We start from the raw sequence: 15,284 nt of genomic DNA, 5'->3' as shown, positions 1-15,284 counted from the left end.
ACTGTCCAACTCTGTTCTGGCTTTACTACAGACAGCTGTGTCTGTGTTGCTGAAAGAGTTGTACTTTTGACTCAACTATGCACAGAAAATGCTAGTCTACAAAGCCTGTGGATTGTTCAGGAGTTCCTTTGCAAATGCAAGATGGGCGTGGGGTTTCATCTTTGCCACTTTTATCCTTCTCTTTCTTATTTTGAGGTCATGAACTCTCATAGCTGATGCTAATGAGGTCACAGTCCTTCGGATGACTACTTGAATGAGTCATCACTGTGCCCTTGGAGTCATTTTGGCTGATTGAACTTTTCTAGGAGAATACACAACTCTTCCGAATGTTCTGTTTTAGAAATAAAGGCATTCCCTTGAATCTGTTAAACTCCCAGAGTCTTCAAAATAATCCTTTCCTGATTGGTAATTTCCAACAGGTTCTTTCCTTATCTGCTATGGAATTTCATTTGATTGAGGTACAACTGTCTTCCAGAAACCTTGTGGTGAATACTTCATCCTCACAGTAATGCTCAATATATGGTAAGGTTTTATTGACAGATTCATTGCAAATGTCATGCAACTCATTTTGGATTGTTTTAGGACACTGACCATTTACTAAAAGTCAGACAAGTCAGCTGAACTTTGCAAACACAAGTTGTGAGGAAGATCTTGCACTCACTTACATACGACTTCAACTGCTAGACCTGTGTCCTTTGTCTCTCAATGTGCCGGAGTTAATCCCTGGGGAAAGTCAGCAGGAGACTCGTTCCGCAATTAGAGAAGTTACTGCAGATCAGGAGCCAAAGGGGAAAAAACTCAGCTGTCTCATATGCTTCATGGAGACGAGGCTTAAGTTAAAACATTGGACACTGCAGCTGCATTGGATGGATTTAATATCATGGGAGCAGACAGAAACAGCAGCGAAAGCGCTAGGAAAAAGACTTGCTGTTTTTGTGAATATACAGTGGTGTGAAAAACTATTTGCCCCCTTCCTGATTTCTTATTCTTTTGCATGTTTGTCACACAAAATGTTTCTGATCATCAATAAGTCAAGCAAGTCAAATATAAACACAAGTAAACACAAAATGCAGTTTTTAAATGATGGTTTTTATTATTTAGGGAGAAAAAAAATCCAAACCTACATGGCCCTGTGTGAAAAAGTAATTGCCCCCTTGTTAAAAAATAACCTAACTGTGGTATATCACACCTGAGTTCAATTTCCGTAGCCACCCCCAGTCCTGATTACTGCCACACCTTTTTCAATCAAGAAATCACTTAAATAGGAGCTGCCTGACACAGAGAAGTAGACCAAAAGCACCTCAAAAGCTAGACATCATGCCAAGATCCAAAGAAATTCAGGAACAATTGAGAACAGAAATAATTGAGATCTATCAGTCTGGTAAAGGTTATAAAGCCATTTCTAAAGCTTTGGGACTCCAGCGAACCACAGTGAGAGCCATTATCCACAAATGGCAAAAACATGGAACATTGGTGAACCTTCCCAGGAGTGGCCGGCCGACCAAAATTACCCCAAGAGCGCAGAGACGACTCATCCGAGAGATCACAAAAGACCCCAGGACAACGTCTAAAGAACTGCAGACCTCACTTGCCTCAATTAAGGTCAGTGTTCACGACTCCACCTTAAGAAAGAGACTGGGCAAAAACGGCCTGCATGGCAGATTTCCAAGACGCAAACCACTGTTAAGCAAAAAGAACATTAGGGCTTGTCTCAATTTTGCTAAGAAACATCTTAATGATTGTCAAGACTTTTGGGAAAATACCTTGTGGACTGATGAGACAAAAGTTGAACTTTTTGGAAGGCAAATGTCCCGTTACATCTGGCGTAAAAGGAACACGGCATTTCAGAAAAAGAACATCATACCAACAGTAAAATATAGTGGTGGTAGTGTGATGGTCTGGGGTTGTTTTGCTGCTTCAGGACCTGGAAGGCTTGCTGCGATAGATGGAACTATGAATTCTACTGTCTACCAAAAAATCCTGAAGGAGAATGTCCGGCCATCTGTTCCTCAACTCAAGCTGAAGCGATCTTGGGTGCTGCAACAGGACAATGACCCAAAACACACCAGCAAATCCACCTCTGAATGGCTAAAGAAAAACAAAATGAAGACTTTGGAGTGGCCTAGTCAAAGTCCTGACCTGAATCCAATTGAGATGCTATGGCATGACCTTAAAAAGGCGGTTCATGCTAGAAAACCCTCAAATAAAGCTTAATTACAACAATTCTGCAAGGATGAGTGGGCCAAAATTCCTCCAGAGCGCTGTAAAAGACTCATTGCAAGTTATCGCAGACGCTTGATTGCAGTTATTTCTGCTAAGGGTGGCCCAACCAGTTATTAGGTTCAGGGGGCAATTACTTTTTCACACAGGGTCATGTAGGTTTGGATTTTTTTTTCCTCCCTAAATAATAAAAAACATCATTTAGAAACTGCATTTTGTGTTTACTTGTGTTATATTTGACTAATGGTTAAATGTGTTTGATGATCAGAAACATTTTGTGTGACAAACATGCAAAAGAATAAGAAATCAGGAAGGGGGCAAATAGTTTTTCACACCACTGTAGAATGGTGTCTTCTGCACTCATTACCATTAAAGAATGGGTATGCAATCAAAATGTTTAACTGCTTATAGTGGACTTATGACTATTATATGCTGAGGGACTTTTCACATGGTAATAAGCTGGCAGTTTATGCCCCTACAGTATACATAGTAATCACAAAAGACACAGTACTGTATATTCTATCGTAGACAAACTCATAACTGACCATCCAAGGACTTTCATCTCGATTTCTGGGGACTTAATGTTTCACTTTCCTCCAACCTCACCAGTTTTTACCAGTTTGTGGACTGTACAACAAGAGAAAACGGGACCACAGACTTGTTATATGCCAAAATTAAAGGGGCATATAACCCTGCTTCTTTGTTACCTTTGGGAAGATCGAACCGTAATTTGGTACAGCTCATACCTGGATATAACAATTAGGCTCATGCAGGAATGAACAAGAGAAACTGAGGAGGCTCTGTAGGATGCCTTTAACAATTAAAGACTCAGTCACTGTATCACAGACTACATTCAGTTTTGTGTGGATAACACAGTTCCCAACAAGAAAGTGGACGTTTTCCCAAGCAGCAAAAAACAGATCACAAAAGGCCAGAAAGCCCTACAGTATAAGAGAAGATCCAGCTGGTCTGATGATAAGAAGGTAATCAAGTAGATGCAGTCAGAGCTGAGGAAGTGGCTTTATGAGTGGAAAACTCCACTACAGAAAAAACTAGAGCACAAGTTACATGTACAGCAGAACAATATAAAGGAAGTGTGGAATTGGAAGAGGACTATTACTGGCTACAAGCAGGCTATAAAACATGTAGGGGAAAACAGCAATAACAGAGATAATAAACTGAACCATTTTTTCAACAGGTTTGACTCATTCATAGGCTGCAATAATAATACAGACAGGTTGTAGTACAGGAGGCTTTTGGAGAACTTAGACTTGTGGTGCATGGATAACCACCTGCAACTCAACATCAGCAAGATAAAATAGCTGATACTGGACCTCTGGCGTGCCAAAGAGTCTCTGAGACCAGTCACCATAGAGGGGAAGGACATGAAAGTGGTGCAAAGGTACAAATACCTGGGGGCTCACATAAACCGCAAACTACAATGATTTTGACAATACAATGGCACAGTAAAAAAGACCAAAGCAGCACTAATGGAGATCTTTTCTGTTCACCGCTATCAGGCAATTTAATGCTTCTTCCCAATGTCCCAAACTAAATTTTCTACATGTGTATCCTCTTAAGTTAATTTACCAATTTCTGCACAATTAGTTATAGACTGATTGTATTATTTATTCTGCAAGTCTGTATCTTTATTTTTCTGCTGCTGAAAGGTATAATTAAAATATAAATTACTCAGTTATCTCCAAATACTCAAAGATGTGCTTAAGCTATGCCCTGACTCCCATTACCTGCTCCACCAAAACTGCCTAACACATCCTTAGCCAAATTAACTACTTTTATTAATATTTGTGTAGGCTAACCCACCATAAAAATGTAATACAGAACATATATTATGATATTTTGGTGCATGAATACCTTATAAGTGATGCAACATTTTCAAAATTGTAATAATAAATTGAAGAAAGAAAAGCAAAACTGGAAAAATAAATCTGCAAATATCAAGTGCAAAAAAAGGCCTTTGTATGTGATGCATAAGGAAACTGACACATTCGGAGATTTGGATGTTTTATGTGAACACAGACATTCAGGAATCTGTAGCAAATTCAGCTCAGCTAGAAACAAGAAGTGTAAAACCACATTAAGGCCTTGTTCACACGGGCGTTAAGTTTTTGGATAAACGAACTTGCTCTGAACGTCCTGGACGTTTATGTTGCATTTTGTGGTGGCGATTGATTGACTTCTACACCGGCGTTCGTTTGTCACTGTCTAACGCCAGCCTGCAGCCCAAATTGTAGTTTGTGTGTTAACCTGTGGAGGCAGTGTCGGGAACTGGATATGAAAGCCCTTGTCGTTTTATTTGAGGTGCCTCCTTTCAATATGGACCATTTTGCTATGTTAGATATTAATCTTCTTGTTTTAAAAATACTGTAATCTGGGCGTAGGGAGAGAAAAAATCGCCGACGCTACTGGGTTCATCCTCTGACTGCACAACGTTTGGTTGAAGGAAGTTTTTTTGTGCTTTATGAAGAAATGCGAAAATTTCCGCACAAGTTTTTTAATTACTGTCGGATGTCGGTTTACACTTTCGATTGTCTGCTGCAGCTGGTGCAATGCCACATTGCACGCCGATCAACCAATATGCGACTTGGTGTTAGCCCCGAAGAGAGACTACTTGTCACTTTGAGGTAAGGAAACAGTAGTCAAGTGTGCGCTTACACCGGTGTTATGCACTGAAATGACCCCCCGATCGCGTAAAATAAACGCGCAGAAAACTAACTAGCAGCGGTTTCCTTGCGTTCGTTGGGTTTTCAACGCCAAGAAAAAGCTGCATGTAACGTTTTTTGATGCCGTATAAACGCAAGAGCGGACAAACGCGACGCCACCAAAGCCCGTGTGAACACTCTCATTGACTCCTACGTAGAAAACATTCGGCGCTGATCCGTGCTCACCGGACGCTACGAACGCAAAAAAAACGCTCGATTTTAACGCCCGTGTGAACAAGGCCTAAGGCACCACCTAAACAGTCCATATACACTCCATACAATACACTATATTAACATGTAAACATATTTCATACCTCTCTTTCTGATTCAAGTATTTGTATGCCAGCTTGATCCAGAGCTGAACATCTCTTGAACTTTCAGAGACACTAACTTCCAAATTGGCAATGTCATCAGTTTCACTTGTGAAGTATCGCACATCATCAGGAGTCACAAATGCATCCAGCAAGGAGCTATTTTTCCAGTGACGCTCCAAACAACGATCTATGCCAAATGAAATGAAGCCACTTAAACAGCACCAAGAACATACTTAATACAATACAATTATTGAGTCAAAAATAGAATGCTACTGCTTTTAGTTCTTCATAGTTTTTACTTCAAGTAAACATGACTCAATAATGACTCTAAGTATATCCTGTGGGATAAGAATAGGCTGAATCAATCAGAAAGGCTGGTTTGAAGATTGTAGTTTATTAGATTACCAGGAGCTAACAAAACTTCACTTATTTCCCTTATCACCTAAATTTACCCAAATCACCCTTTCCTTTTTTTTTTTTGAAACAACATTCTTTCTAAACTTCAAAAACCGCAAATGAATCTAGGGGCATCTTTACATATTTCATGTTTCTTACAGTAAAATGATTTATTTAATTGACAAATCATGACAACTGCAAAAAAAAAATAGTCTGTACATTTCATAGGTGGTGATCAATCAGTGGACTCAAATACACTTGCATTCATTCCATATATACAGTGTAACATGTTTTTTTTTTATAAAATTACACTGTGCCAAGTGTAAGTGTGTGGTCAGAAGTATAACCCAAGAAACATGAGCAAGTTATATTTTAAAAACAGAAACTAAACAATTGGTGTTTTTTATAGAAAGGCGTATGTGCAGGACCTACTCTACTTCTAACACTAAATGCAATTTTATTTTTACTAGCATAAATCTAGAACATAGATTTTCCACTTGTTCTTCAGCTAAGCTTCTTTTTGGAGCTTTTGGGTTTCTTCGGTTCTTTGGAAACTATACATACTACAATGATGAAAACAAAGAGGTCCAGGTTTCAAACCAGGCAATATTAAGCAGCCTATGTTCCAATTACTATTCTCTTACCATAATTAACCAGTTCTGGGCTTTCATCATCGCTGCTGCTGCCATCGTCAACATGAGACTTTTGTTGCCTAGGTCTCCAGTTGCGTATCTCTTTAAAAGTTGTAAAAGGAGGGACTGAAAAACAAATCAGACTTCAAAATCTGGTATCCAAAACATTATTAAACTAAAATAAACTATTTTCTTCAAGCAGAAACAAGTAGATGATAATACATCACAATAAAATTGACAAAAATGATTGCTGGTAAATTTGAACCGGTCTGAAGTCTATTGTATAGTTTTAAAAGCATTATTGAATGGCTTTGGCATAGGGCATTAAGCAGTTCAGTCCAAAAGATTGTGCTTAAAGCATATGTGTGAGCTGAAGTATGCAAGATAATGCTGAAGTCAAAGAAATGTGTGGAGTATGAACTACTTAGATATACTTAGATGACAAAAGCTTTTATCATCATTGTAGACAGAAAACTTGGCATGTGGAATTGACCACTTTGTTCTTGCCTCTGTAACCAGGTTGACTTATTCTATCATATTTTACAGTTCAACCCAGGAGATCCCACACTAAAGGCTAGTTTGTCTGTTTAAATAAACTTGTAAACTTATTTAGAATATCTAGCATGAAAATGATAATTGAACGACTTCCCAGATTGTGTGTTATGGAAAAAGCATGTTTAGCTACTAATGAAAACTACTGAATACATTCAAAGAAAATAAGGTTGTTACAAACTTTAAAAAGTAGAAAGGTTCACACATAGGAAACTATATAAATTAAACCTCCAATTTAGAAGATATACAGTACTGATAGGGTTTTCGTTTTAGCAGGATTACCTTTATAAATGTTTCAAATGCTTGGTGTTTCAGCTGCACCCATTGTTGATGGGTGTATAAAATCAAGAAAACAGCCATACAATCTCCAAAGGCATACTTTTGCAGTAGCATGGATCGTAGTGAAGAGCTCAATGACTTTAAAATGTGGCAATGTCATAAGAACCACCTTTGCCACAAATCAGTATGCAAAATTTCTGTTCTAATAAACCTGCCCCAGTCAATTGTGTGTAATTATTATTGAGAATTGGAAGCAGTCAGGAGTAATAAGAGCACAGTCACAAAAGTGGTAGGCCACACAAACTGAAAGAGTAGGTCCACAGAATGCTGAAGAGTATAGCATGTAAAAATCACCTATCCTCTGTTGCATCACTCACAACAGAGTACCTAACTGCCTCTGGGAGCAATATCAGACCAAGAACTGTGGTCAGGAGCTTCATTAAGTTAATCCATAACCAAGCAACTGCTCACAAGCATAACAATACTACATGTAATGCCAAGCTTTGCTTGACGTGGTGTAAAGTACACTGCCAGCAGAATTTGGATCAGTGTCCACACCCACAGTGTCTCTGGAGTCGTGAATCAAACTTCATTACTCAAAACAGTCTGATGGCTGAATCTGAGTTTAGCGAATGCTAGGAAAACACTACCTTCCAGACAATATACTGCCTACTGTAAAGTTTGGTGGATTAGAGATAATGGTGTGGGATTAATTTTTAGGGTCTGGGCTAGGCCCCTTGGTTCAGTATACTGTACAGAAACTTTTCAGATAATTGTGTGCTTCAAACTTGTGGCAACAGTGTAAGGGAAAGCAGTTTTCTGTTTCAGCACAATGGTGCCACTGTGCACAAAGCCAGATCCATTAAGGTATGGTCTGATGAGTGTGGTGTGAAGGAACCCAAGTGGCTTGCACAGAATTCTGACCTCAAAAATTTTGAATGCCAAGTGTAAGCCATGTCTTCTCACCAGTACCTGATGTCACTATTGCACCTTTGGCCGTATGGGATTCAATTCCCAGAGACATAAAAATCTTGTGGCAGACCCACCCAGAAGGAGGAATATATTGGCCACATACTCTATCTCATAAAATGTGTTGTTCAAGGAAATGCAGGAAAATTGCATTCAATGTTAAGTTTTAAGGCAACTGATCAAATTGTTTACAAAGATTAATAAAGATCCAATATATGTTAAGGCATATGTCAAGTTTCAATTATCTCTCTGCTCTGGTCCTATTTTTTGACAAACAAAATCTGGTTATCCTAATAGACAGATATGCCTGTTTAAGCATGTGCACATTTATAACAAGAATTTAAAATATGCACAAGAAAAGATGTGACCCAGCCCATTACATGCCACTGACCGTCCACAAGAAGGTAAGTCAATACAGATGCAAAGGGGGAAAAGGGAAAGAAAAGACACCATCACATCACAGACAAAAGCAAGCTGCCTTACTGTATGTGCTTTAACAGTGGAAAAAGTACTGATCATAATATAAATTATTAAAAAAATATATGTATATATTATATTGATTTTCCTCAGAGGTTCATCTGCACTAACTGTTCATTCCCAACTACAGTAATAAATCTAATCACTGACATCCAACAACTACTTTAAAGTTTTAGTCCCAAGCTACAGGAACAGTTTACTGCCTCCATGCTGAACCAAAAATAAAACATAGAAACATCTCAAAACGTACCGTGGCTTTTACTTTCATTTACTTTGCTTACAAGTAGTACAGCCATCTGGTCTGTTGGCATTCTGTCCTTATTTACACCAAACAGCTTGTCAATATATTTTTCTGGGAAAAATATATATATAAAAAAAAAAACATGTAGTCATTTCTTTGTTAACATCACATTTAAAAGTTTTAAATATCTGACTAAAGGTTTAGGGTCACAGGAAAAAACATAACTAGGATTTTATGGATAACAGTTAACAGTTACACCAAAGAGAGCCTCAGACAACAAGCATTTTCATAGGTGCTAGCTATGTATCCACAGGGTAAACAGCAATCCCCCTTTCTGACCAATAACACAAATGTTTCACGGAGGATTGACATTTGATTTACTGTCAATAGAGAACATAAAAACTGAAATTTAAGTTAAACTCATCCCTAGTAGAATACAATGTTCATATTAATGCACCTTATCTTGAAAAAGCCTTCATTTCCCAATAACAATGACACATGCACATTACAATTTAGAAGTTTTACAAGAATCTTTAACTCACTGAGATTGCTTTGCTACTTTTATATTTAGTAACAGGATAAAATAAACAATTCTAAATTCTTGTTAGTATAGTTGCACAACGCAAGATCATATTTACAGAAACCAAACAATTAAAATTACAAGATGTCTTAAAAAAATGCTTGCAAATCCAGGACAAGAAAAGCTACCCTAATAATTTTTGGAAGAACACATTTTATTGTAGAAAGGGTCAGACTAACCCGCACAATAGATCCATCAGTTACCTGTTGCAATACTGATTTCTTCTCTAGATGTGGACTCTGAACATCCAATTAATGATAAATTATAAGAAAGGATATCTTGAAACAAAGTGTTTCGACTTAAGGTGCAATCTCTCATATGCTGCCTGTTAAAGGAAAAACAAATTGACAAGTTTACAACAGTATGACCAAAACATACAGTAAAAAGAACAGAATCAATTTTTCATTTGTTTCTATTAAAAATTAATCTATCTAAAAATGTACACAACAGAGGGGAAGATTAATTTATTAGTAGAATGCAGGTAATATGTTTTTCTGATACTCAAAAGTTTTCAATAAAAAGTTGACAACTGTTTACAGCTTACAGCAACCAAGACAACACACAATTAAGTCAATGAATGGGTTATTTATTTTTTAATAGCCTAATGATTTATTCCAGAACACCAAAGCATTTTTTTTTTGTTTTTCTTTTTTTTTTTTACAAAAACACCTTCTCAAACACATCATTTGCTGTCCCCTCTTTATCATCTTTAGCACAGTGATTTTTAAATATTACATGAAAATTTTAATTAAAATATGATATTCAATATGCTGTCAAAAAACACAAAGTTCACTCATCTTAAACACTCACCACTGACAGTCATCTGCATTACATGTGCCTGTAAGGTCAAATCTGCAAAAGCACTTTTTTGGCTCAATTATATTGCTATAGGAAACAGAACTTAGATATAGCTTCTCCTTCGTCCGGAAATATGGACTGAATCTAAAGAAAAATAGGGAGAGACAGAAAATGAAGAAAATACTGTAAACCAGGTTACTGCGATTTAAAAAAAAAAAAAAGGAAGCATGACTTAATAAATAAGTGTCTTTATAATTCAATAACATAGTAATCCAAATTCAAATGTATTCCAGATTAAGTTACATTTCATAATGTTTTACATTTTATTAGGATTCACAAGAAATGAAAAAAATAAATAAAAACAGGACATTTTAATAGGTAATTTGCATCAGAAGATACATTTTCAGAGTTGGAGGAAACCACACAGTGCACTTTATTTTTATTTTATTTTTTTTTTACACTAAACAGTTTCTCTCATTATCTCATCCAGATAGTGTTTTTAAAGGTTTATTAGAGAATCCAACCACCTTTTGTGTAAATGGGTACTACAGGGTTTCTGCTTTAAGTGTAATTTGTCTTCCATTCCCCTAGAACCCTAAAATATGTACTGTGCTACTGGAATATCAGATGTAAAAATACTTCAGTGCTTATGCTTTTAAGGTCACAGTAGGACCTACCTGTAAGATTTAAATGCCAAAAGAGGGCTGTGATACTGTCCAAATGGTGATGGCTTCAGTTCACTGCGAGGTGCTGGTTGAGATGCTGCATCCAAATCCACTTGTATCTCCTATATAAACACAGATTTACAGTTAAAATAAATGAACCACTACCAGTCAGAAGTAGTTTTCTCACTTTATAGTAATGGCTCATACCTGGCCAGAGGCAGAACCTTTAGCAGGGACTAACATCATTGCTGTAGTCTTCTCAAAGAGTTCTTTCACACAATCTGCTTCTTTATAAAGCTTCTGCAGATCTTCAATATTCAAACCAAGGAAAAGCTCTGGCTCCTCCACTGCCTTTTTAACTGGTTTGTTTAAGCTTTCTTTACTTGCTGGTGTCTCTGGATGTTTAAGGTTAGGTTTTGTGAAGCTGCTGGACTCCCTAAACGAACGTCGCCTCTCCCTCACAGAGGGAGATAATACTTCATCTTCAACTTCATTCTCTTCACTGTCTAGAGTAAGCTTGTCTTGAGTAAGATCATGGAGGGAAGGCTGAGGCAGTTCATGAAATGAGGGGTATTCTTGGAGAGATTCCTCTACTACAGTGGTTACATTCTCAAGTACTTCCTTGTTTCGAAGCATTTGAGCCTCCTTCAGCTGCTGTATTTTCAAGGCATACTCTAGTTCCAGTTGCTGCAGCCTTCGCTTTTCTTGGGCAATCAGCTGTGAATACTGCTTTCTTGGACTTCCAGTAAGAGAGTTATCCAACCGGAGAACTTTATTAGGCTGTATAAATAAAGATTACAGGGGATTAAAATCAACACTCAGTTCATTTACATCTCCTCATTTGCCAATGTACTTAAAATCACTCAGTTTTAAGATATATGGATAAAGCTCTTTTTACTTGGATTGTACTTCAGGACTTTACAATGTGATTCTTTCAGAGCTTTTCAGAGGGAACATTCGAGTGTACCAATGTCAAAAACTATACTGACACTAGACATTAAGCCCATTACAATAACGGGCGCTAGAACAGTAGTGCATAAACATTAGTAGGAACAGTCTATATTACATATGTGTCAAACTCAAGGCCCACGGGCCACATCCGGCCCGGCGTGTAATTATATCCGGCCCGTGAGATCATTTTATATATAATTGTTATTAATGGCCTGGCGATATGAAGCTCTTGTAACACAATAAACTACAGATCCCATAATACAGTACTTTAGCTGCCTTGCCGAACACTTCCCGCGTTAATCAAGTCTAGCTTATGAAGCTAGTCCTCACAATGCCGAAGAGAAAAGGTGATTCTGAACATAGAGCCTTTAAAAACCGATGGGAGGCCGAGTATGTGTTTACTGACATTGCCGGTAAACCTGTGTGTCTCATTTGTGGAGCTAATGTGGCTGTAATAAAAGAATTTAATCTAAGACGGCACTATGAGACAAAACATCAGGATAACCTGAAAGACCTGAATGCAAAGTAGAAGATACAGAAAGCAGAAGAGGTAAAGAAGAACCTGACACTTCAGCAGACGTTTTCTACCAGTGCAAAATCACAAAGTGAAGCTGCTGTGAAAGCAAGTTCTATCGTGGCAGAGGAGATTGCTAAATCAGCCAGGCCATTTACCGAGGGAGAATTTCTGAAGAGCTGCATGATCAAGGAGTTTTGACGTCTTATGTCCAGACAAAAAGCAGATGCTGGCAAATGTAAGCCTGAGTAGAAATACGATTGCTGATCGAGTTTGTGAGATGGCCACTGATTTAAGAACACCGTTGAGTGAAAGAAGCAAAGACTTTATTGTATACTCTCTTGCTGTGGATGAAAGTACTGACATGACTGAAACTGCACAGCTGGCCATCTTCATCTGTGGAGTGGTCTCCAATTTGCACGTTACAGAGGAAAAAATTAACATTAAATCGATGCACGGGACAATGACTAGAAAAGACATTTTTGAAAATGTATGTCAAAGTATAACCGACATGAAACTGCCCTGGGACAAACTTATTACACTTTCAACTGAAGGAGCACCATCTATGTGTAGTGAAAAAAGTGGGCTAGTGGGAAGGATGCAAGTAAAGATGCAGGAGGAGAACTGTACTGGTGAGTTAACGGCATATCACTGCATCATACACCAGGAAGCACTATGTGGCAAAGTCCTGAAGATGGACAATGTAATGAGCACTGTAACACAAACCGTAAACTTTATCCGAGCTAAAGGTTTAAATCACCGGCAATTTCAGTCCTTTATGCAGGAGATAGATTCAGTTTGCTGACATTCCTTATCATACAAAGGTGCGTTGGCTAAGTCGGGGAAAAGTTCTCAACAGAGTTTTTGAGTTCAGCAACAAAATCTGTCAGTTCATGGACAGTAAAGGAAAAGACTCCACCAATTTTAGGGATGAAAAGTGGAAATGCGAGTTGGCATTTCTGGCTGACAACAGCTCATCTGAACGTCTTAAACCTCCAGCTCCAGGGACGTGACCGCATGATCACCAACATGTATGACGCAGTGAAGGCATTTCAAGTGAAGCTGCTTTTATGGGAGACACAAATGCAGCAGTGCAACTTGACCCACTTTCCCTGTTGCCAAGTAATGTTGAACCAAGTCGGCACAACTGTGTTCCCAAATACACACTTTGCTGATAAACTGAGCGCACTGCGCACTGAGTTCGCACAGCGCTTTGGTGACTTTGAAGAACAAAAAAAGAATTTTGAGTTGAGGCGCAACCCATTTGCCGTCAATGTGGAAACTGCACCTGTGCAGATTCAGATGGAGCTGATTGAGCTGCAGTGTAATGGCACACTGAAGGCAAAGTACGATACTGCAGGGCCCGCACAGTTTATTCACTCCATTCCCGCAGAAAAGCTCCAGCTCCGTCTACATGCGGCTCGAACCTTGTGCATGTTTGGTAGCACATATCTGTGTGAGAAGCTCTTCTCAGTGATGAAGACTAACAAAACAGCACACAGGAGTCGTCTCACTGATGAGCACCTGCAGTCCATCCTGAGAATCTCCACAACACAGAACCTCACACCAAACATAAACAAACTTGTTGCCAAAAAAAGATGCCAGGCGTCCAAATCTGATAAAATGACATAAGAGCAAAGACAACTGAATGATTTGATTTGTTATTGTTGAAAAGCACAAATTTTATTTATTTTTCCAGGTTTTGTTATGCAGCATGTTCATATTTTGAATTTGTATAATTTTGACAGGATATATTTTTATGGAGAGCAAAATCTTTCGGGATATTTAAAATTTTAAGTTTATTTTTTACAAACCGGATTCCAAAGAAGTTGGGACACTAAACAAATTGTGAATAAAAACTGAATGCAATGATGTGGAGATGGCAAATGTCAATATTTTATTTGTAATAGAACGTAGATGACAGATCAAACGTTTAATCCGAGTAAATGTATCATTTTAAAGGAAAAATATGTTGATTCAAAATTTCACGATGTCAACAAATCCCAAAAAAGTTGGGACAAGTAGCAATAAGAGGCTGGAAAAAGTAAATTTGAGCATAACGAAGAGCTGGAGAACCAATTAACACTAATTAGGTCAATTGGCAACATGATTGGGTATAAAAAGAGCTTCTCAGAGTGGCAGTGTCTCTCAGAAGCCAAGATGGGTAGAGGATCACCAACTCCCACAATGTTGCGAAGAAAGATAGTGGAGCAATACCAGAAAGGTGTTACCCAGCGAAAAATTGCAAAGACTTTGCATCTATCATCATCAACTGTGCATAACATCATCCGAAGATTCAGAGAATCTGGAACAATCTCTGTGCGTAAGGGTCAAGGCCGTAAAACCATACTGGATGCCCGTGATCTCTGGGCCCTTAAACGACACTGCACCACAAACAGGAATGCTACTGTAAAGGAAATCACAGAATGGGCTCAGGAATACTTCCAGAAACCATTGTCAGTGAACACAATCCACCGTGCCATCCGCCGTTGCCAGCTGAAACTCTACAATGCAAAGAAGAAGCCATTTCTAAGCAAGATCCACAAGCTCAGGCGCTGTCACTGGGCCAGGGATCATTTAAAATGAAGTGTGGCAAAATGGAAGACTGTTCTGTGGTCAGACGAGTCACGATTCAAGTTCTTTTGGAAATCTGGGACGCCATGTCATCCGGACCAAAGAGGACAAGGACAACCCAAGTTGTTATCAACGCTCAGTTCAGAAGCCTGCATCTCTGATGGTATGGGGTTGCATGAGTGCGTGTGGCATGGGCAGCTTGCATGTCTGGAAAGGCACCATCAATGCAGAAAAATATATTCAGGTTCTAGAACAACATATGCTCCCATCCAGATGTCATCTCTTTCAGGGAAGACCCTGCATTTTTCAACAAGATAATGCCAGACCACATTCTGCATCAATCACAACATCATGGCTGCGTGAGGAGAAGGATCCGGGTACTGAAATGGCCAGTCTGCA

At 38.5% G+C, this 15,284-nt stretch overlaps 1 protein-coding gene across 1 annotated transcript in view; it reads right to left on the bottom strand.

The window, feature by feature from the left end:
• Positions 1 to 15,284, bottom strand: part of LOC120534381 (zinc finger C3H1 domain-containing protein-like) — a 99,540-nt gene that overhangs the window by 37,153 nt on the left and 47,103 nt on the right. The window contains exons 15-21 of the mRNA XM_039761930.1: positions 11,054 to 11,626; positions 10,859 to 10,968; positions 10,194 to 10,325; positions 9,587 to 9,708; positions 8,813 to 8,914; positions 6,298 to 6,411; positions 5,258 to 5,444 (exon numbers count right to left, since the gene is read on the bottom strand). Coding sequence (XP_039617864.1) covers positions 5,258 to 5,444; positions 6,298 to 6,411; positions 8,813 to 8,914; positions 9,587 to 9,708; positions 10,194 to 10,325; positions 10,859 to 10,968; positions 11,054 to 11,626 — 1,340 coding nt within the window. The remainder of the gene's footprint in view (positions 1 to 5,257; positions 5,445 to 6,297; positions 6,412 to 8,812; positions 8,915 to 9,586; positions 9,709 to 10,193; positions 10,326 to 10,858; positions 10,969 to 11,053; positions 11,627 to 15,284) is intronic.

This window comes from Polypterus senegalus, chromosome 8, assembly GCF_016835505.1.
Source record: "Polypterus senegalus isolate Bchr_013 chromosome 8, ASM1683550v1, whole genome shotgun sequence".
Classification (NCBI taxonomy): Eukaryota; Metazoa; Chordata; class Cladistia; order Polypteriformes; family Polypteridae; genus Polypterus; species Polypterus senegalus.
This window is presented reverse-complemented; position numbering and strand designations above follow the sequence as displayed.